Source organism: Heteronotia binoei, chromosome 21 (genome assembly GCF_032191835.1).
Source record: "Heteronotia binoei isolate CCM8104 ecotype False Entrance Well chromosome 21, APGP_CSIRO_Hbin_v1, whole genome shotgun sequence".
Classification (NCBI taxonomy): domain Eukaryota; kingdom Metazoa; phylum Chordata; class Lepidosauria; order Squamata; family Gekkonidae; genus Heteronotia; species Heteronotia binoei.
The window spans coordinates 53,349,711-53,371,942 of NC_083243.1; the positions used below are offsets into that span (position 1 = coordinate 53,349,711).

At 41.4% G+C, this 22,232-nt stretch overlaps 1 protein-coding gene across 1 annotated transcript in view; it reads right to left on the reverse strand.

The window, feature by feature from the left end:
• The window catches only part of YLPM1 (YLP motif containing 1), a 71,977-nt gene that overhangs the window by 34,071 nt on the left and 15,674 nt on the right, over window positions 1-22,232 (reverse strand). The window contains exons 3-8 of the mRNA XM_060262677.1: window positions 16,524-16,718; window positions 14,792-15,900; window positions 9,738-11,843; window positions 6,793-6,907; window positions 5,286-5,781; window positions 219-311 (exon numbers count right to left, since the gene is read on the reverse strand). Coding sequence (XP_060118660.1) covers window positions 219-311; window positions 5,286-5,781; window positions 6,793-6,907; window positions 9,738-11,843; window positions 14,792-15,900; window positions 16,524-16,718 — 4,114 coding nt within the window. The remainder of the gene's footprint in view (window positions 1-218; window positions 312-5,285; window positions 5,782-6,792; window positions 6,908-9,737; window positions 11,844-14,791; window positions 15,901-16,523; window positions 16,719-22,232) is intronic.

Genomic DNA, 22,232 nt, shown 5'->3' on the forward strand with positions numbered 1-22,232 from the left:
AGATATTGAAAAATCTCTCTCATATGCAGCCTGAAGTGGTACAAGCCATCACATTGTACACAATTACTATAATAGCTATAATTTTTGAACATTTAAAAAACTTCAAATCATGAGGAAAATACTCAAATTACCTTTTTTTAAAGGGAAGAGGAAAATGCATTTTTGTTTCTTAACATGGATACCTGCCTTCTTGAAAGAGTCACCAAAGGCACACTCACCTTTTGAAAAAGACTGTCTCTCCTGAGGAGGTTCTGGACGCAGAGTTATTCGCTCTCCATAAGGAATCTGTCCACCTTTACTGATGGTTATATCTGTTAAATACAAATTGGCAATATTACAAAGATATTGTCCCAGTTTTTTCTTTAGCCAAACACTAGAGAGGAAGGAACAGGAATCTGCTGCTTTTAAAAATAATCACCACTGAGGCCAACAAATTACACAAAGAACACGGATTCTGTATTTGTTCATACTAAGAAATGTGTAATTAAATAAAAAACAGACATTACCTAACTAAAATTCTCAAGAGAAAACTCCTTAACAATGCAGCAACATGCCTAACATTTCTGTCTCCAAAACAAAGGAGCAGGTACCAGTACTGTGCCTATTGGCTCATCACAAAGCAGATACACAGTGCAAACAGATGTTTTTTCATATGTCTGCAAAGAGATGATCCTGCTAACTACTTGTAAGTACAGAATGTATGAGTGGGAAGCAAACAGGACACACTACAACAAACGTGGATATACACTTCAGTACAAATAACTTTTGTACAGATAACTATAAAGGGCCCAAAATACAGACCATGAAAATTGTCAAGACCCATCTAGCCCAGGGTTTGATTTCTAACAGCAGCAAACCATGGGATATGTCCATGGTGATCCATGCATTCCTCCTATCCAGATTATGTGGAGTTGCCTTTAAAGACAGTTCAGAATGCCATTGAGGAATGGCTGACAGATTCCTGCAGTACAAATCACATCTTGCCAATGCTAGAACAATTTTGCTGGCTCCCTAAATTTACTGCCATTTCAATTATTTTCCCTCTGACTTATTCTGTGATTTGAATTATTTGTGATATGTGGCTAAGACATTACAAGAATCAGTGTTTTGATTGAGGCAGTGGCATACAAATATTTAAATAACAAATAAGCAAATAATAAGAAATAAATTAAATAATTGTTCAGACTTGCTTTTAACAACTAAGGAGAGGCACCTACCATCCCACAGCATCGACACCCTAACCGATACCAGTATATGGATCGTCAGAGCACTAAATAATAACTGGAAACACCAATGGATATAGTGCTAAATAATAAGCAGTAAAATTGACATACATCTTGGACCTTCTGCAGATTATAAATTATGTATTTATGGTTTTATTGTATATTTTGTTTTAAAATTTATGTAATTTTTACTTGTTGTTAGCCGCCCTGAGCCTTTAGGGAAGGGCAGCATATAAATGTGATAAAATAAATTAGAAAATAAAATAAATAACAAGCAAATAAAGAAGTTAGCAGAAGCTCACCTGATGGTTTTTCCATATCCATAATGGTCTACATTTCTTTGTACATGTAAGTTACCTTATAACTTCTACATAACCCACTGGAAGATTTATTCTCTATTTTTTTTTAATGTCATCTAAGCTCAATCTTTACTAAGCCCAGACCCTCATTTTGATTTTAAAAATTTCACACACCCTCAAACCTTTCCCTCCTCCCTTGCTGGCACATATCACAAAACACATAAGACAAGCCATGTAGGCTCCTGTGTATGGTTCCGTCTCCACCAATTCAATGAGACCCTTATCAACTAGGCTTCAGAAGCAGATTTCAGAGAGGAAAAAAATTACTGTCTGAGCACTGCTTACAAACTTGGTTTGCTGATGGCAGCTTATTCCATAGGAGCACAACTCAATGTTCTAATGCATAGTTTCCCAAACTTTTCTTTCCCGTGGCCCAATTATTTTTACACTTCTCCTTTGTGGCCCACTAAAATTTGGGGGTGGAGCCAGGAGACTTTGTGGGTGGAGCCGGGAGACAGGAATTATGTAATTTCCTGTGGTGTCAAGGACCAAGTGATGCCATTTCCGGGGCACAATGAACCAAAACGCCACCTTTTCCGGTGATGTCACTTCCAGGGCACCCCCCCAAACCTGAGTCCGCTTGCGGAGAGGGCGGGATATAAATGCAAAGTAATAAATAAATAAATAAATAAAAGTAAATTCATTTTCAGAAAAATCTCTCTGAAACTCATGCTGAGCCAAAATCGGGGTGGAAAGTGGGCGGTCCTCTCTTTCCACCCCCACACCTGCATGCACCTGTTTATGTATTCTTCTCCAGCTTGCAAGCACTCCTAATGCCCATGTTCAATTGACTGCACCACCTACACATCCTTTCCTCAACAGCACTGGCCAGTGTATGCAATTGGGAGTGCTGTTGCCATTGCCATCAGGAATGCCAGCACTGTGTACCACCCACACTGGGCCCTGGCAGCTGCTCTACCTCAAAATATGCTGACACATTTAGTAGGCCCTTCCTTCAGCTGCTACTACTGGAACCCTGCCTCAAGCTACAACCAAGCTTGCTTGGTTTCAAGAAAATCTTTCGACAGCTATTTTTCATACTTTTCTTTGGTTGAAACATGGGGAAATTGCTGTGAAAGGTAGAAGAATTGTATTGCAATTAATGAATTAATTTCAAGTTATATGAAGTTCAAACAAGCTTTTCTGCAGTTATCCCAAAAAGGATATTTATGAGGGGCTTGCAGCTTTTTACTGGCTGTGTTTCCCATGCCTTTAAAAGCAACCTGTTGTGCAGATACTTAGCCAGTGAACTATTTTCATCCTTTTTAATATCTACAAGAGGAGTTTAATTTTGGTGTCAGACAGCTGTTAAAAGCAGGGCCAGTAGAATGGTGCCAAGTTCATAGTACCATCTCTTCCAGTGCTCTTGAGATATACCGCAGTAATCTCCAATAATCTCTTTCTGCCCCACACCTCTTACTCTCACTCACACAGAAATCTCATAGAAGGCTACCTGGCCACAACTGGGGGTGCCAACTTTTCATTGGCAGAGCTCCTATGTCTGCAACAACAGTATGATGAACAGAAAAGTTTCATCCAGTGAAAATGGAAGGAAGGAAGGAAGGAAGGAAGGAAGGAAGGAAGGAAGGAAAGAAAGAAAGGAAAAGAAAGAAAGGGAAAGAAAGAAAGGGAAAGAAAGAAAGAAGGAAAGAAGGAAAGAAAGAAAGAAAGAAAGAAAGAAAGAAAGAAAGAAAGAAAGAAAGAAAGAAAGAAAAAGAAAGAAAGAAGGAAATGGAAGGAAAGGAAAAGAAAAGAAAGACATGGAAAGAAAAAACATAAACATAAGAGGAGCCATGTTGGATCAGGCCAGTGGACTATCCCGTCCAAAATTCCCTCATACAATGCCCCAAAAGCACCAGAATGTCCACCAGTGGGGCCAGGGCACTAGAAGCCCTCCCACTGTTGCTTCCCCCTTCCCAGCACCAAGAATACAGACAGAGCATCACTTGCAGGGGAAGGAAGGGAGGGAGGGAGGGAGGGAGGGAAAGAAAGAAAGAAAGAAAGAAAGAAAGAAAGAAAGAAAGAAAGAAAGAAAGAAAGAAAGAAAGAAAGAAAGAAAGAAAGAAAGAAAGAAAGAAAGAAAGAAAGAAAGAAAGAAAGAAAAAGAAAGAAAGAAAGAAGCGTTCCTCACCATCAGATGACCCCAGCCAGCAAAAATTCTGCCCAGGGGTTGTTTGGTAAAAAAAATAGCTACTGGAGTGCCCACTCCCTGCCCCTCCTGGCTGAAAAAACACACACACCCTTCTTTGTCACCCAGGCCTCCTGGGGAAATCTCCCCAAAAGAACATACTGCAAGGCACATGAAAGCTCATACCATGAAGAACACTTCATGGGTCTAAAGTGCCAGTGGATGCTAGCTTTTCTCTCAAACACTGGGAGCAAGGGAGAAGGAAGGAGAGGCAGTCCAGCTCCTCTCTGCACAACACAGAGATGGGGTGGGGTTTGCTTTGGCTTTTCTTGTGACTCGGTAGTGAAACTTCCGTGGCCCGGTACTGGGTCACGACCCTGCAAATGGGAAACACTGTTCTAATGAATCCCAGCCTTTAATTGGAAAGGAGTTTGCACTAGGGACAATAGAAAATTTACTTGTTTAATAACTTCCAGAGAGGCCACTGTAAACGGGTATGAAGGGGTCTGTAAAAAGTTTCAGAACAGCTTAAAGAAACACAGTAGCACAAAAAAACCTCCTGGTGTTTAATTTAAAATTGGCTGTTAATGTCTGCCTCTCTCTTCTGGAAAATAGAAAGACAGTTCAATTTTGTACCAGAAGTAACAAGGATATGCACCAGGACTGTACCTCCTTGGTGCCGCTAAAACATCAGTTTCTAGAAATGAGCAGCTAATTCCCAAAAACAACCAATCACTGTGTTTTCTTGCAAGCGCTCCAAGGTGATCTGGAAACTAGGTGAATGTTGTTCCAGATTTTGCCCTTCAAATAAGGGGAAAGTTGATTCAGTCCCCCTCCCTTGGGGTGAAGTCCCTGCCCCCATTCCTAGAAAACCAAGAAGCTTCCGTTTTTACTAGGGGTGTGCACACTCAATTTTTGTTGTTGTTGTTCAGGTATATTGAACCTGAAAAATACTGGCACTTTCCAGTATTCCCAAATCCCAATGTCAGTATAGTATTGGGATTTGGGAAATATTCAGGATCGCATGCAAAGCAGATGCACCAACCCCAAGCCATGGTGATGGATCACATGAGAAGTGCTCATCACCTCACCTTCCAGACATCTCTCACATCACATCCTGATGATACGCAGGTGTTCTTAGACCCCAGTTTAAGAATCAGTGCCTTAAAAATCCATAAATTAATTATGCATTCCATAAAGAAGCAGTTCCTTTTGTTAGGTCTAAATCTATTTAATTGGATGACTCCAAGTTCCAGCATTACACAGGAAGGAGAAACATTTCTATCCATTTGCTTTAACTCTTCATAGTTTTATAAATCTCTACTTTATTCAAAAAAAAAAAAGATAAAGACAGGCAACAAAGACTATAAAAGGTCCTTCTCTCAGCAATTAGCTGGGAAAGCATAAGGGTGATCGATACCAAATTTTCCAATATTTTAACACAAGGCACATTCAGCAGCTCATTTACAATGCAGAGATTATGCTCAAGCATATTGTTCTGAAGACAGCAGTACTTGCTTCCCTTATATTAAGGCATAATTAACATTTTAGAAATATTAATGGTACTCAACTCACCCTGACTTTGGCTGTGGCCATGTCCGTAGTCAACAGTCTGATGAATAACTGGTGGCTTGGAAAGCTGTGGCATACCTGATGCAAGGGATGTTGGGATTGGTGGCGGTTCTGATTTAGCTAAGTCATACTCTGATTTTATTCCTTTATCTTCACTGGTGTCCCAAAGTCCATGAAAAGAATCTTCATCCCAGCGTTCTTGGTTCATAGCAAATGATGATTTCACCTCAGGAACTGAAACCTGAGCAGTTGCTACAGTTGAAATAGGAACTGGAGTGCTTGGCTGCATTGATGAAGCTGGTGGCCTGGCCATGGGAAGAGGGGCCTTTGGGGCTGGAGCAGGTGGCCTCACCATTGGGCCAGAAAGCTTTCCTATGGGGGCAGTTGCCTTTGTTGTTGGGGTAGGCTTCCGAAACAAGACTGGTGGCTTTATAATTACAGCTGGAGATGGTGCAATTGGTTGTTCCTCTATTGGTATTTCAGACTGCATTTCAGAAGTCTAGATAAAAGGAAACATTTAACAGACCCATAACATAACTTAAAAATGCACCTTTTGTGTGATGTTCTGTGTCCAAAAATGGTAAATATATCAAAGCTATTTTTCAAACCATAATTGCTTCATACAACTTTTAAGGTAATAAGACTTTATTATAATGGCATGATTCAGGAGGAGCGCTATAATAATGGGAAAGAGACTTTGGACTGTACTACTGTGTATAGTATGTACTATCTGTTGCTGTATATACCATCTTATTTAATTTCTGCCTGGGTTAGTATGCCATGTTAATACTCATGAATTGTTTTGGTTTTGTTCCAGATTTTCACATGGTTTTAATTTCTGCAATCCTAATCTTGTTACACAGTTTATTGGATGTCCCATTCTATCTTACTTACATTGCAGTGTAATCAGCCTTGAGTCTCAGTGAGAAAAGTCAGGCTGTGATAGATATCACAGAGAATAAATATCTAACTTCTGTACTTTTCTCTCCCAAATGGCTTTCCTCAATCCAAAGTAACTCCCTGCCCAATTCTCTCAGAGCCAGGTCCAGTCAGCACAGCCACAGATGCAACTTCCATTTCCCAAAAGTCAGTTTATGTAAATGAATGTTAAATGTTACTTTATTCACAAAACCTGCTGCTAGGAACTGCAGGGCACAATGTTCCTTCTTTCACATTGTGGGCCTTGGTGGAGAAGTCTGAACACATCTGAACTTTACAATCAAGTAGAAAGCCTGTATAAAGATTGCTTATTAAGCTAGGCATAATTTTTTCCCCTGGAATGTAAGCAGCCTTCAGTTCTAACTGCCTTTTGTTTTTATTAGATTGTTGAGGGCATTTTGTGACAACAATCTGCTTTTCTGCTTTTGTGACAACAATCTATGTCAATTATATAAATTACTTTGGGCTTGTTTTCTGGAGGAAAAGATTACAACTTTTAGAAACAAATAAAGACACAAGCACATAACAACAAACTTACACTCGCACAGCATGCCTTTGATAGTTAACTTACCTGAAAGTTCTCCTGCCTTGTAGACACTGCACCTGGCACCCTAGCCATTTCCTGTGGTGGCAGATCAGGCTCAGGAACAAAGTCTTGCATCTTCTGCATCTGTTCTTTCTGTTCTCTGCAGAGCCAGAAAGTACAGCACTTGCCATAAGTATCCCTTTTAAGAATCCATACCAGTAAAGCATATGACTGACTGATCTCCCAAATTTAGCACTTTTTGTCAAAAATGAGCAGTCAACAGCTAACCCCCAAGATAGGTATATTTTTTATACCCTCACCTCGAATAAACTCTTACAGTTAAGGGTGTGCATAATTTTTTTTTTGTATTTTTTGGGTTCAGGTATACCAAACCCGAAAAATATTGATGTATACTGATATTCCTGAATCCCAGTATCAGTATTGTATTGGGATTTGGGAAATAATTGGTATTGCTGAAATTATTCAGCTTCATTATACCCCATGGGTACCGTTCATGCAGGGTTTAATAGGTACTGGATCCCCAAGCCATAGGACTTCTTCCCACTTAAACCGAACATCTCCATCCGTAAGCAAGGAAGGCAAAGGAAACCTAACTCATCTGTTTCACTCCCCCCACTCCAGGAGGAGAGCAAAAAGGATGGCTGAAATGGCTTACTGCAATTTGGGAAGGGGAGGCATTTAAAAAGCCCCACCACCCACTCTGGAGTCATGCTGCCTCGGTGGCATATCTCCATAAGTGAAGGGAAGGCAAACTACCTTTCAGGGAACTTTCACTTTAAATGGCTTTTGCAAAACCAACCATGCAAAAGGAACCTGGAAGTGGTGCAAGTACACCCAGAAGGTGGATGAACTTTAGAAAGTGAAGCTGAGCATGAATAAAAGCCAAATAGTATCTGCTTTTATTCAGGCTCAGCTAGATCACAGCAGCTGAATAATATTTGCTTTTATTCAGGCTCAGCTAGATCAGTAGAAAATCTGATTTGATTGAATAAATACCTGAAAAAAACTGATGTTATTTTCCAGGTATTTATTTGACTGAGTATATACCAAGCACACACCTCTAGTTACAGTCCTTGAAAATGTCAACTTGCCACAGAAAGAAAAAAAATTCTAGCTCTCAATAATGGCTTTTCCATATATGCTTTTTCATCAGTTCTGGCCCCATACTGCTTCAGTTTATCCCAATTTCCCCATGAAGTTTTGCTCCTTTACGTTTTCACTTCACTGTTGTTTTTCCCAAACCCCATTCCCACACTTTGAGACAACTTTTACTCTAGCCTTTTTCTAGAAGCTGATCTTGAGTTGGCTTTTTCCTATCATGTAATGTTTCTATCACTTTTCTTTGTCCTGCCCACTCCCACCCAACTCCAGCCCACTTTCAACAATTGAACAGCAGTCACTGTTAAGCCAGTACTCCTTCCCCCAGACTTTTTTAAAAAATGGCCCCAAAATATCAATATAATGATGTAGTGTTGCAAAAATAGTTTAAGCAGTTTCTCTGAATCCCCAGCTTTCATTAAAAAAAAACCCCCAACTAAGTCACTAGCCTCTTCTCTGACCAGATATGCCTTTTCCTTGTACTTCTGCAAAGAAATGAACTAGAGCAGGGGTGTCAAACCCATTTGTTTTGAGGACTGAGTCTGATGTAAATGTGACCTTGTCAGGCTGGGCCATGTGTGCCATAAAATGTAATAGAAGATGAAGAAGATATTGGATTTATATCCCGCCCTCCACTCCGAAGAGTCTCAGAGCGGCTTACAATTGCCTTTCCCTTCCTCCCCCACAACAGACACCCCGTGAGGTGGGTGGGGCTGGAGAGGGCTCTCACAGCAGCTGCCCTTTCAAGAACAACCTCTGCCAGAGCTATGGCTGACCCAAGGCCATTCCAGCAGGTGCAAGTGGAGGAGTGGGGAATCAAACCCGGTTCTCCCAGGTAAGAGTCCGCACACTTAACCACTACACCAAACTGGCTCTGCCTGGTAATGGAGATATAAACTTTATAAAGAAAACAAATAAACACAATTAAAGATTTTTTAAAAAAACTTTAAAAACATGCTTAGCTCTTTTGCAATATTTTGTTTATTTAACAGTCTCTGATAACTGACACCTCTTGGTCTGAATTACTGTATCAATATCTGGAAACAATGTCTGTGCTGTAGCAACCTTAAGAACATAAGAGAAGTCATGTTGGATCAGGTCAATGGCCCATCCAAGTCCAACACTCTGTGTCACACAGTGGTTAAAAAAAAAAGGCACCATCAGGAGGTCCATCAGTGGGGCCAGGAATCTAGAAGTCCTCCCACTGTGCCCCCCCCGCCCTCAAGCACCAAGAATACAGAGTATCACTGCCCCACACAGAGAGTTCCAACAATACCCTGTGGCTAATAGCCACTGATGGACCTCTGCTCCATAAGTTTATCCAATCCCCTCTTGAAGCTGTCTATGCTTGCAGCCACCACCACCTCCTCTGGTAGTGAATTGGGTAAAGAAGTACTTCCTTTTATCAGTTCTAACCTGACTGCTCAGCAATTTCATTGAATGTCCATGCATTTTCGTATTGTAAGAAAGGGAGAAGAGTACTTCTTTCTCTGCCTTCTCTATCCCATGCATAATCTTGAAAACCTCTAGGTCACCCCTCAGCCGACATTTCTCCAAGCTAAAGAGACCCAAGCATTTTAACCTTTCTTCACAGGGAAAGTGTTCCAACCCTTTAATCATTCTAGTTAGTCTCTGCAAGTTTTTATAAGCAAGAATCTCCTGTTTTGCATTCCTTGACTCAGATCTTGAGATAACAATGGTCATCACCAAGTAAGTTAACCAAGTGTCTTCCCTTTTATAAATCTCAAATAAAGCCATCATTTTACTTAATACTCTGAGAAGGAAGGAAGAGAAAGGAACAGTTGTTTGTTATTATAGACTGGGAAAAAGAAAAGTTATTGCACAGTAAACAACAAGAATAACCAGCTTACCTCAGCATTTTCAATTCTTGGGCAGCCTTCAGGATTATTTCATGCTGCCTTTGACTAAGGACCATTACTCCTCCTATTGACTGCTCAGAAGCTGAGTTTGGCTCTTCTCTCAGTATGTCAGATGAGAGTGGTGGCAGAGGTGGTGGTTCCAGATGATCCTCTAAAGGTGGGAATCTGTCTACATCCTCTGGATACCACTTCTCTGGAAGTCTTTTCCTCTCCCAATCATTCCTCTCAGGAGGAAAGTCAGATGGCTCCCTCCATGTATCTGGATACTCTCTGATTCTAAGTTCCCCTCTGTCTCTAGGATCTCGGTCATAGAAATCTCTCTCTCTGTCCTCCATCCATCGCTCTTCACGATACCTGTCCAAAGGAGGAAGCGGTGGAAGGGGAGGCAAAGGTGGGAGAGGAGGTATGTCTAGATCACGACTCAGCGTATCTCTGTCACCCACTGGTCTTATGTAATCTCTGTCCCAGTCTCTTTCAAATTCATGATCATATGTATCCAAAGGTCTTCTGATCCTGTCCAGATCTCTGTCAATCTCCCTGTCCCTAACCACTGGCCTTTCCCAGTCATCCCAAAATGGATCTCGTCTGTCAAGGTCAGTAGACAATGGAGGTAAAGGAGGTAGAGGGGGAAGAGGTGAAAGAGGGGGCAACGGACGACGAGGTGCTAATGAATCATCTCTCTCATATGGATCAATGGGACCATCATGATACCGGCGGTCACGTTCAGGCCAGTATCTGTCACTTTCCCAATCCTCCAGTCGCCTGCGTTCTAAAGGTGGAACATCTCTGTATTCAAATGGACGTCCTTCTTCTATGCCTGAATCTCCATAAGCCCATGGAGGCCTGCGTGGTTCATCACGAAATGGAGGTAAATTTTCTGTATTGCCCTCAAGACCTACATCATGCCTGTGCAGTTCCCTTTCCTGACTATTAGGTCTTCTGACTGGGTCTCTGTCTCGGCTATTAGGTCGCCGATCTGAGCCCCTGTCTCTGCTACCAGTTCGTCGACTAGCACCCCTTTCCCTGCTACTAGTCTGCCGATTCAGTCCCCTCTCCCGGCTACTAGGCCGTCTGGCTGCTTCCCTCTCCCGGCTACTTCCACAGCCTCTCTCTCTGCTACCCACCCGATGACCCGGCTCCCCATCTCTAGCTGGCAATCCTCTGTCCTGGCTCCTGGATCGCCTGCCCAATACTCTGTCCTGGCTGCCTGACTGTTTTTCTGGTAGCTTCTCATGGATTTCTGCCCCACTGTTTAAGCCTCTGCCACCTACATCTCTAGTCTGACCTCTGCCTCTACCTCTATTTGGCATTCCCCTGCCCCTGGCATTATCTAATCGGGCCTGGCCTCTACCTCTCATATCTTCTATCCTACCCTGGCCCCTACCTCTAGCAGCTGGTCCTTTTGCCTGGTTATCTCCTGGCTTAATTTGCCTTTGTTCTGTTTGTCCCTTTGTTCTGTCTTCTAGTTTAGAGGGTTCCCTGTTCTGATTATTTTCAGATGAAGCCAATTTACTCTCAGTGGAGTTCAAGTCTTTATTTCCGACTACTGGAGTTGGCAGCAAGGGTTTTTTCCCTCCTGCTTTTGGAGGATGAGTAGAAACTGATGAAGGACAAGGAGCTGTTTTGGATGTTTCTGTCTGCAGTCCAGTCTCTGTAGTACTGCTCCATTTCTTTGCTTCCGATGTCACTTCTTGGCCATCTATTCTGGATGTATTTTGGTGTGTGTTAGATGGGCCTTTACCTGGCTGAAGCGGACCAGAATTTCTTCTATCTAGCGGAGGTTTAGAATGATTTGCCTGACTGCTGGCCACATCACTGAAAGAGTCTTTATTATCTGATTGCTGTCCTGAAAGAGGCCTAGACCCCCGCCACTGTGGTCCACTTGACTGGGAAGCTGGCGTTTGTGATACGCCTGAAGAAGAATAAAATGCTGCCGCTGGGCCCCTTGGGATTGTCCCCTGTTTGCTGGAAGTCCCATCCATATGCTGATTTTGAAGCCTTGGCCTTGGGCCTTCTAAGCGCTGGCCTTGAAAATGGGGTCCTCTCTGTCTTGGAGCTTCAAATCTCTCAAAGCTCCTTCCTCGTGGTCCATCAAACCTGTGTGTTTAGAAGAAGACATTTGACTCAAGAAAGACTCTGAAGAGGTGGCATAGAAATATTCTAATTTTTTTTTTTAAATTAATTCAAGTCAAGTAAGACACTTTAGTTAGATTCACTTACAACAGAACTCATATGGTTTGTCAGGAAATTGTCTACTAAATTCAAGCCTCATGAAGTAATAAATGATCCTCACTATTAACGACGAAACTAGAAATTACATATGTAGCAAACATACAGATAATGGAACAAAGCAGGAGTCAAGTTGTACCTTTAACACCAATGAAGGTTTATTCAGAATGTAAGCTTTTGTGTGCTAGAAGCACTGTGCTTCTAGCGCACAAAAGCTTACATTCTGAATAAAACTTTATTGGTTTTAAAGGTGCCACTTGATTCCTGCTTTGTTCTACTGCTTCAGACCAACATGGCTGCCCACCTGGATCTATATACAGATAATGGATTTCCCTCCCTATAAAACAGGGTTAACTGAAGATTTACACATGCCCCAAGCAGCAAATCTGCACCGGAGGTTTCGATATCTGGATGTCTACCTTGGTACAACAAAGGAAAATGTTAACATCCATAAACATTGTCATTTATATAAGAAACATAGCAGGAAAAGGATAAAATATCCTCTTCACCAATATCACTGCTTAGATGCAGTTCAGAGTCTCCATCTCATACCTGCATTAAGAAAAAATAAAAACTGCAGAAGACCTGATTAGAGATCTCTCACATGATGTACAGTCAGCTGACCCTTAGATTATACAAAACCTGAAGATATTTATGGAGGAGAATTTCTGTTGCTTGCTACGTGAAATAAGCAATTCTGATGAAAGGACACTAGCTTTAAAAAAGTACTGGATGGTTTGCACTTTGCCAAAGAGCAAGCAAAAATGCCACACAATCTAGATTTTAAAACTACACAACTCTAGAATCCAGCATGGTATAGTGGTTAGAATGCCAAGCTAGGGTCTGGGAGATACAGGTTCAAATCCCCACTTTGCTATGGAAGCTTGCTGGATGACCTTGGGCCAGACACTCACACTCAGCCTAATGTACCCCAAAGGGATGTAGAGGGATAAAATGAAGCAGAAAATGATGGAAACCACTCTGGGATCCCACTAAGGAACAAGGTGGGATATAAACAAAGCAAATACATAAAAGTCTGTATACATAATACATAAAGAGCTCTTTTTAAAATATATTTAATTTTCAGGTATATAGGACCCTGCATCTTCACAATTTATTAATTCTCAGATCTGTGTAGTTCCGGTTGGATACTAATCTGACTTTCTGCATGGAAGAATGTTGGTTCCAGCTTGTAGAGATCCATACACATGTATAATTAGACATCACATGCAGGGAAACCAGCAAATTATTTATGCCTGTTCTTGAAAAATTCACCTTGAATTCCAAAATGATATATAGTCAAATAATTTGTTAAATCTTTTATTATCGAAGAGAAATTAAGCTCTTGATCACCATGCAGAAAAACATTAAGGATGTTGCCCAGTGCACATACTTTGCAACAACATCCACAGGTCTTGGTTAGATAAATAGGACCTGACCAAGTTAAAACTAAAGGCTAAGTTGAAGGCATGTCAGGCAGCTGGTTCCCTACTTCTCCCCTTGTGACTTAGCTACAGTGATCCATCCAATGGCGACCTCCAGACTGGTTTACTGTAACTGGCTTTATGCAGGGCTACCCTTGAGATTGAGCTAGAAACTGCAAATGGTCCAGAACGCAGCAGTGCATGTCCTTACTGGGACACCACTAAGAGTACGTATACATCCGGTATTGTGCCAGCCACACTGTCTCCCAGCTGAATCCCGGATCAGGTTCAAGGTTCTGGTTTTAACATTCAAAGCTCTATGCAGACTAGGACCAACATATCTACAGGACTGTCTCTCTCAATATGTCCTTTGAAAGGCCTTGTGCTCTTCTGACCTTCTTGGCTCTGGTGCTAGCTTGGTGGAACACTCTCCCAGATGAGATCCAAGCATGATTTAATACAGTTCCACAGGGCCTGAAAAATGGAGATGTTCCACTAGGCCTACAGTTGAGGCAGTGTTAATCCATCCAAATTGGCCTCCCCTGCCCTGCTTTATTTTATGGTGGCAGATTTTCTTATCCACCCACTTACTTTGCACTATTTCATCTACAAATACACATAATTAGAGTCTCTTGGGACTCATTAATCATGCAGCAGATGCCGTCTAATAATTCTGTAATGTTGAATTTTAAGAATTATTTTTTAATTATGCTGTTTTTATATATGTTGTAACCTGCCCTAAGCCTACTGCACAGAGGAGGGCGGTCTAGAAATGGAATAATAAATAATAAATATAATACACAATACATTTCAGTCCAGATGGAATCAATATTTAAAAATCCATGAAGTTAATACAACCCCCCTCCCCACCACACAACTTACAACTTTGACTTACAAAGTTGTAAAAGGAAAGCAGATTGCTTCTGCAACTGAACATATTGGGTCAATAGGTAAAAGTGGCCACAAAACACTACCAATCCCCACAGCACTGCCACAAGATTACCCTTTACTAAAAGATCCTCCTCAAATACAAAGCAGATCTGGATGTCTCTGGGCAGTCCAGAATCATTCTAGAGGAGTGTTTGATGTGTACAAGCTGAACATATGAAGCTGCCTTATACTGAATCAGACCCTTGGTCCATCAAAGTCAGTATTGTCTTCTCAGACTGGCAGCAGCTTTTCCTTTTAAAGTGACAGCATTGTAACTCACATAACCAAGCAGCGATATCACTGGTGGCAGTGGCAAGCAAATTCACATTAAAATGTCTCATTTCTACAGTGCTAAATATAAATATAAAACTATATTTAAAATAAACTGCTAACAGCCTTTCTGCTACACAGTTATACATCTTTGCAATACTGTGTGAAAATCACAAAGGGGCAAAATCCTACCTTGGACCCCTGGGACTATCAAAGCACGGTCCTCTGGGAGATTCAAGAAACCCAGCTGATCTCACTGGATTGTTCTGATAGGTAGTGCTGGTGGTGGCTGCAGGTGGTGAGGATACTGTAGAAGGAGGCTTCACTTCAACAGAGCCTAGTTCAGATGAGACAGAACCAAATGGCATTGCCTGTTTGCCCAGAGGAATGCAAGAACTGCCTTGGTCAGAAGAACTAGCAGACGATGTCACATTCGAGTGGTAAGGCATAGCAGCAGATGAATCTGAAGCTTTATAAGAAAAAGCAGGAGTAGGAAGTAGAGCAGGCCTAGTTGCCTCAATGCTGTGGGAGGTGGTAGGTGAATCAGTCATTTTGAATGGAAAGGAACCAAGAGTCGGTGTAGGAAGAAGAGCTGGTCTTCCAATCTCAGTGGCCTGGGAGGTGGCTGAAGAATCGGTCATTTTAAAAGGAAAAGAACTAGGGGCAGGGGTAGGAAGGAGAGCTGGTCTGGTTGTTTCCATGGGCTGAGAGGCAGTAGGTGGCTCTGTTGCTTTATATGTATAGGGAGGAGATGCAGGCGTAGGAAGTAGAGCTGGCCTGGTAAGCTCTGCTGTATGGGAAGTGGCAGATGACTCGGACAATTTATATGAAAAGGCAGCTGAGGAAGAAAATACAGCTGGTCTTGTAGTTTCAGTGATCTGGGTACTCTGAGGACCAGATTCTTTAAGACCAGAGATATTAGATGCATGAGGGCCAGAAGAGAACCCGGTAGATGTCATGGACAGTGTTGTTGAGGGCAAAGTAGAGGGCATAATAGGTATGCCACCTTGAGTGGGTTGAGAATATGGAGAAAACTGAGGTGGAACAGTTGTACCCCCAGCATATTGACTGTTCATCTTCCGAAGGGACTTCACTTTCTCCTGCAAATGGTTATGTGTGGCTTTCATCTGCCCCTGCCACATCTTCCACTGTTTCTCGCACTCATAAAGCTGGTCCTTGTGAGGATAGGCCTGGAGCTGATCCTGCCACTGCTGAAATTCCCGTTCCCACTCCTTATAAAGTGGCAGAAATTTTTTATGCTGGGTCTCATAATGCTGTAGCTGCATTTCTGTTGACATTGTCTGTGTGAAAGAGAAATAACAAAGGCACATGAAGGCACATAAATTATGTTTTGTAAACTTGAACCCTGGATCTACATTCACAAATGAAACACTTAATACTGTCACAGTTGAGTTACTATAGTGCTCTGATGGGAAAGCCATACACTGGAGCCTCAAAACACAATTTTCTATTTATTCTATTACTGTCAAAGCATGAAGTATCTATCATTTTTTTCATATTGAGAAAAAGTTTAAGCCTCTCTCCAGAGACCTGCCCAAGGAGGTTCACATGTAAAAACATTAATAAAATTATACAAACAACAAAACAAATGTTCAACTACCACAGTTTTCCCTCTGATCATTCTGATCCTAAACAAACTGCTTGATTAAGTCCCACTGAAGTAAGCAATTCTTTCTAAACAGTGCATTTCAAACTAGAATGGCAGTTTGAATGGTTCCCCCCCTTTATAGTGGAATGTAAAATCTGATGAAGAGAACAAGAAGTTAACATTTAGCCTACAGGTAAAGCCTACTCATATAAGAGACCATTATGAACTATGATCACACTCATCATTAAAGCAAAGTAACAACTTTAGTAAAGTAGCACAAAGTAGGAATCAAATCCTATTCCTTTAATGACTCACAGGGAAATGTGCCGGTTGTTGTATGATCTGTTGATAACGTTGCAGAATCTGTTGCAACTGTGCATGCTTTTGCATAATTCTCTGGTACTGGAAGCCCACTCGCTGCTGTGGATGCTGCTGCCATTGGGTCGCTGCTGCCTGCAGCTGCTGCAACCTCAAACTTTCCTCAGGATCCTCTGGTGGGTCAATGCTCAGCTGAAGACACAAATAAATATCAAAACCAACAGAAAAGTTGGTGAAACATAAGGGCTAGGAGCTATACAGCTTTAATCACTGAAGATACTGGCACAGAGGAGATTAGTTTTTTATTTTGCCCTTCACTTAAGAGTCTCAGAACAGCTTACAATTGCCCTCCTTTCTCCTCCCCACAACAGACACGCTGTGAGGTAGATAAGGCTGAGAGCTCTGAAAGAACTGCTCTTGAAAGAACAGTGACTGACCCGAGGACATCCAGCGGAGGAGTGGGGAATCAAATCCAGTTCTCCAGATTAGAATCCACCACTCTTAACCATTACACCAAACAGATACAACTAATGATAAATGGAGAATGTTCATGGAAGGGATCTTTGCCACAGTATGCTTCCAACTGCAGGTCCATGTGTCCCTAGAAAAGCACCTACTGGGGATCACAGGGCCTTCAGGAATGACAAGGGATCTGGTCAAAGAATTGCAGTGAGAAGAAGAATATCAGTCAATTTCTCTTGTGCAAGCTCTTTGATCTGCTCATGGAAGAGTGAAAATTCCTTTTAGTTCTTTCTTCTGGCTGTATATACATTCCATGCTGTTCTTCTGCCAAGAGATCCCTTTCATAAGGCATTTCTTTCCATAATGCAGAGATCCCTTTTGCAAACTACTTCTGCTTGTGATTGGCTTTATCCAATCATTGATGTACTCATGTGTCCCAGTTTACACATATTTTCATCTCATTGGTTTAAGCATGCCATTACATAACTTGTGTGCAATAAGTGCATACTATCTTTAAATAGAGATTACAGAAGGGTTATTTATGTTTCTTAGGTTTTCAAACAAGATGGTTAATGATTTTTATTTCATTCTGAAGCTTTCACATAGTTTCACACAGTCACCTAGATACAAACTACTATAAATTATAGATTAGGCTGAATTTTCTGACTGGGATCTAAACTTCATTACTGGAATACGTTAGGAAATGCCAATGAAACCATGCAGAGATTCATTAACTTAATTGCAGTAGATTAAACACTGAACACTAGGTGAAGACTAACAAACTGCAATCTTTTGCTCAGTTCTCTACTGTAAATGCAGAAAACCAATGAGTTTAGACTACAGCAACTCAGTGTATGTGGAATAGATCAACTGCAGAACAACATAGCACAGACCATTGGTGATTACTATAGAAAGCAGCTGAAAAAGCATTCAAGTAAACTGTGCAATAAATGTATAAGTATAATAACACAACTTTAATTGCTTAACAAATACAAATGAAAGTGGGGTGGGGTGTTTTTGTGTGTGTGTGTGTGTGTGTGTGTGTGTGTATATATATATATATATATATATATATATAGAGAGAGAGAGAGAGAGAGAGAGAGAGAGAGAGAGAGAGAGAGAGAGAGAGAGAGAGAGAGAGAGAGAGAGAGAGAGAGAGCGCTCTAACCTTGTACATGTTATCAAAGGAACTGCAGACAACTAACCTAATCCAGTACAAACAAGACCATCTAGAAGGCATGAGATCAGATGCTTGGGGTGACTGAGATTTTGTGTAATAAACTACCACCTATTTAACATTAGGAACATGGTGATTTCTGACGGATAACGCTGATTAACTGTATTAACAATAAATGAACATGGCGGGTAACAAATTCAAGATTTTCTATTCTTAACGTGCAGTTTAAAACAGATCATTTTATTATACATTCTTAAATGGAACATGTTTAAACCAGAACCTGTTTAAATGTAATTGTTAGCTATATTGTTATTGTTATTTTATAGCTTGTGAGCTGCCCTGAGCCTGCCCTGGCAGGTAGGGCGGGATATAAATCCAATAAATAAATAAAAACGTTAAATTGCACCTAAATAACAAAATATTATTTCTGGCAGAGTTTTTCTTTTTTGGGGGAGGGGGGCTTTCAAATGGCAATTGAATTCTTGCCACCTATTTCAATATAGTGACTACTTCACTGTACGAGTAAGCACAGATTTGGCATTTGTATCAGAAAATATCCCTTGATATGAGATCCACAGAAAGGATGGAACAGGCTGTAATGGTTCTGTCAATGGCATCAGAGATCAATAAATCAGAAATATTAAAATAAACAAAAAACTGTGTGATCTATATGAAGAATATATCAGACCAAAAAACGAGGCATGGTACTGGGAAGTCACTATGTGTTTCCACACACAGGTGTTCCTCCATTTCAGCAATCTGAAATGTTCATCTTCCATTCATGCATAGATTATGCACCATCCAGTTTTTCTACTGAAAAATTCTACTTTTTTATAGTAGGGGTGGGGAAAGAGTTTTTTCCCGGCATGGCATTAGTATGTTTTCCACAGCTCTGGAAGGGAAGTTATACCCTTGTGCCTGAATGAAGGGAATGCCCCCCCTCATATATTTTCACAGTTAAGTGCCTCTGCTATTTATTTGTTGTTGTCACTAACACTACAATAGAGGGTTCCTTTGATATTCTTATGATATCCTTATGAACCCTGTTTCAAGGTTGGGACTATATGGTACTGTTTTGCGGTGGTGTCAGTCTACCTCAAAGGTAGGTTTCAGAGTGAGGCGCTGGGGCATCGCTACTCAGTCCCTTGGCCTTTGGCATACAGGTTTCTACAAGGAGCAAGTTGGTAGTCTGGATGTTACTGTTGGGCTTTGATTTCCTGAAAAACCAGTTTGGGCTGGTGACTTAGTTGCAGTCCTCCAGGGCAGAAATAACATCTAGATTAGAATACTGCAATATGCTTTGCATGGGGCTGCCCTTGAAGCCTGTCCAGAAATGTTAGCACAAAATGCTGCAACCAGAATGCTGACTGGAGTGGGTTGTAGGGAGCATATCACTCCAGTCTTGTTCCATCTACACTTCTTTCCAGTTTGCTTATGGCCCCAATTCTAGGCGCTGGTATTGATCTTTACAGTCCATTAGAGCTTGGGGCCTGCATACCTTAAGTACCACCTATTTCTTCATGAAGTGACCCAGCCTCTCTGCTCATCTTCCAAGGCTCTGCCACCTGAGGCTAGATGGATGGCAACTAGAGAAAGGGCTGTCTCAGTCATGAAGTCCAAATTATGGAACTCCCTTCCTAAGGAATTTCATCTTTCTCCATCTATCACTGTCTTCTGCTGGCAGATGAAGACTTTTGGTTTTGTTGGTGTTCTCACTGTTATTTGCTCTTCTCCATTAGTGTGTTTACGTGTTTTAATTTTAAAATATATTATTTATAGCTGTATTTTAATGCTGTTTTTAATGTCTGAAATGTGATTCCTAACCTGCCCTCCCCACAAGTGGGCTCAGGACAGGTAACAACAAAGAGCATAAAAACAATCGAAACATCATAAGCCATTTAACAATAAAATTAAATATCAGAATAGAGATTAAAATATCAAGATTATCAAGATGGTGACAAACTATTATCCCACATAAGGCCCCACAGCTGGAAAAGGCAGAACAGACAGAATAACTTCTGCATATTAATACTCCTGTGGGCAGAGGATGGGGCTGTGTTGAGCAGGGGGCCAAATGTTTGCTGTCTTGAGGACCCCTGGGTTGAAAGGCAGCACAGAAATGTTTTAAATAAACGTTTCTGTTTCCACTTATGCGTTGTTGGATCCAAGCCAATATCCTGAACTTTTATGCAAAAGGAGACTGCAATAATGCAACAGCTAAACAGAAGAGAGTGCTATATGTGTGCCAATTATACGGGGGGGGGGGAGTAGTTTAGAAAATTATGACTACATGACAACAGTACCAGAGTGTATGCAACTCATATATTGTGTGAAAGGGAAACCACAGCAAGAAATGAGGAAAAACCATATTAGCCTGTGCCATGTGGAATCTCTGCAGCCAATGCAAATGGACCAACAATCATATCAGCAACACAACCACCATGGAAAACCTCTTCCACGGGGAAGCAGCTGTTATCTCTCTTCTTTCTAGAATGGACTTTGATATTGAAATGCAAAAAGGAAATAACAGGCAACTTCCCCTCTTCCTTTTCATCCTCACAACAACCTTTGTGAGGTATATGAGAAAGCACATAACTGGCACAATGCTGTCTAGAGAGCTTCATGGCTGATTGGGGTGTCTGTTACTGGTTGTTGGCCTCCTTGCCTACAACCATCCTTTTTTCTTTCAAGGCTGGATTAAAAAATGTGATAATTGGCTAATCATAGCAAACTATGGTCAACTTTGTAGCCAGATTTTTTTTTTGGTGGTGGTGGGGAGACAGGAGCAGTGCTATCAGCTTCTAGAGCAGGGGTGTCAAACATGCAGTTCGGGGGCCGAATCAGGCCCCCAGAGGGCTTTTATCAGGCCCCTGAGCAACTGGCTGTCATCTGCTTCCTTCTCCCTATGTCTTGCTTCCTTCTGCATAGCAACTTGCTTTGCAAGGCTTGCTCAATTGCACAGGAGCTACAGAACAAAACCTCTATTTTCTCTATTGGCTGAGGCTCCTCCCCAAGGGGGAGTAATAGCTTGCTTTGCCAGGATCTCTCAATTGTACAGCAGAGCTACTAAGCCAAGCCTCTCTTCCTTCTATAGGATGAGGCTCCCCCCCCCCCAGTTCCCTAGGTAAAGGAAAGAGCCAGAGCTTCCTTTGCCCAGTTCCCTGGATCCCATGGGAGAAATACAAAGAAAGCATCTCTAAGACCAATGAGTGCTGGCATTTTAAGGATGTTTTTTATATATATATGAGGGCTGGATTTGACGTAAATGACCTTGTTGGGCCAGGCCACGTGTGTACCTATTTAAGATTAGGTAGTAGAGATACACCTTTTATAAAGAACACACACACACACACACATATATATGTGTGTGTGTGTGTGTGTTCTTTATAAAAGGTGTATCTCTACTACCTAATCTTAAATAGGTACACACGTGGCCTGGCCCAACAAGGTCATTTACGTCAAATCCAGCCCTCATAACAAATGAATTTGACACCCCTGTTCTAGAGGATTCCAGCAAGCGAGCACCTTGATTGGATGTGAAGGACCATCTGACACCAGATAGCAAATGACTATATCTAAGCCACAGACATGAAGGGAGCTATGATAACTTCAACAGGACAGTGGCTCTGCCTATGGCAGGCATCATTGCAATGGACAGCTATGTAGAAAATGCTAGAGCCTATTGCTTGGACTTTGATGTTTAAAGGGTGTGTCATCTAATACCAGGTACTGAAGTATTACATAGAAAAGTCAGCTTTGTTGTTTTATTGTCTAATAATATATTATTATTTTAAAACATTTAATAAACCTTCATATATTTTACCAAGGTTTGGCTTCTTGTATACACTCAGCCTTGAGAACCTACATCTTTGAGCATTGCCTGCTCTGAGTGCAGCTGAAGCAGTGGCTCAGGAGGACCCAGACTTGGGTCCTTGACAGGCACCCTTGAAATAAAACATGTCAGCTGAACAGTAGTCTGAACAAAGCTAGAGGAAACAATTACTAAAGCTAGAACTAGCAAGCAAGCTTTTCTATGCAAGACAATAGGGATATATTGATAACTTTCT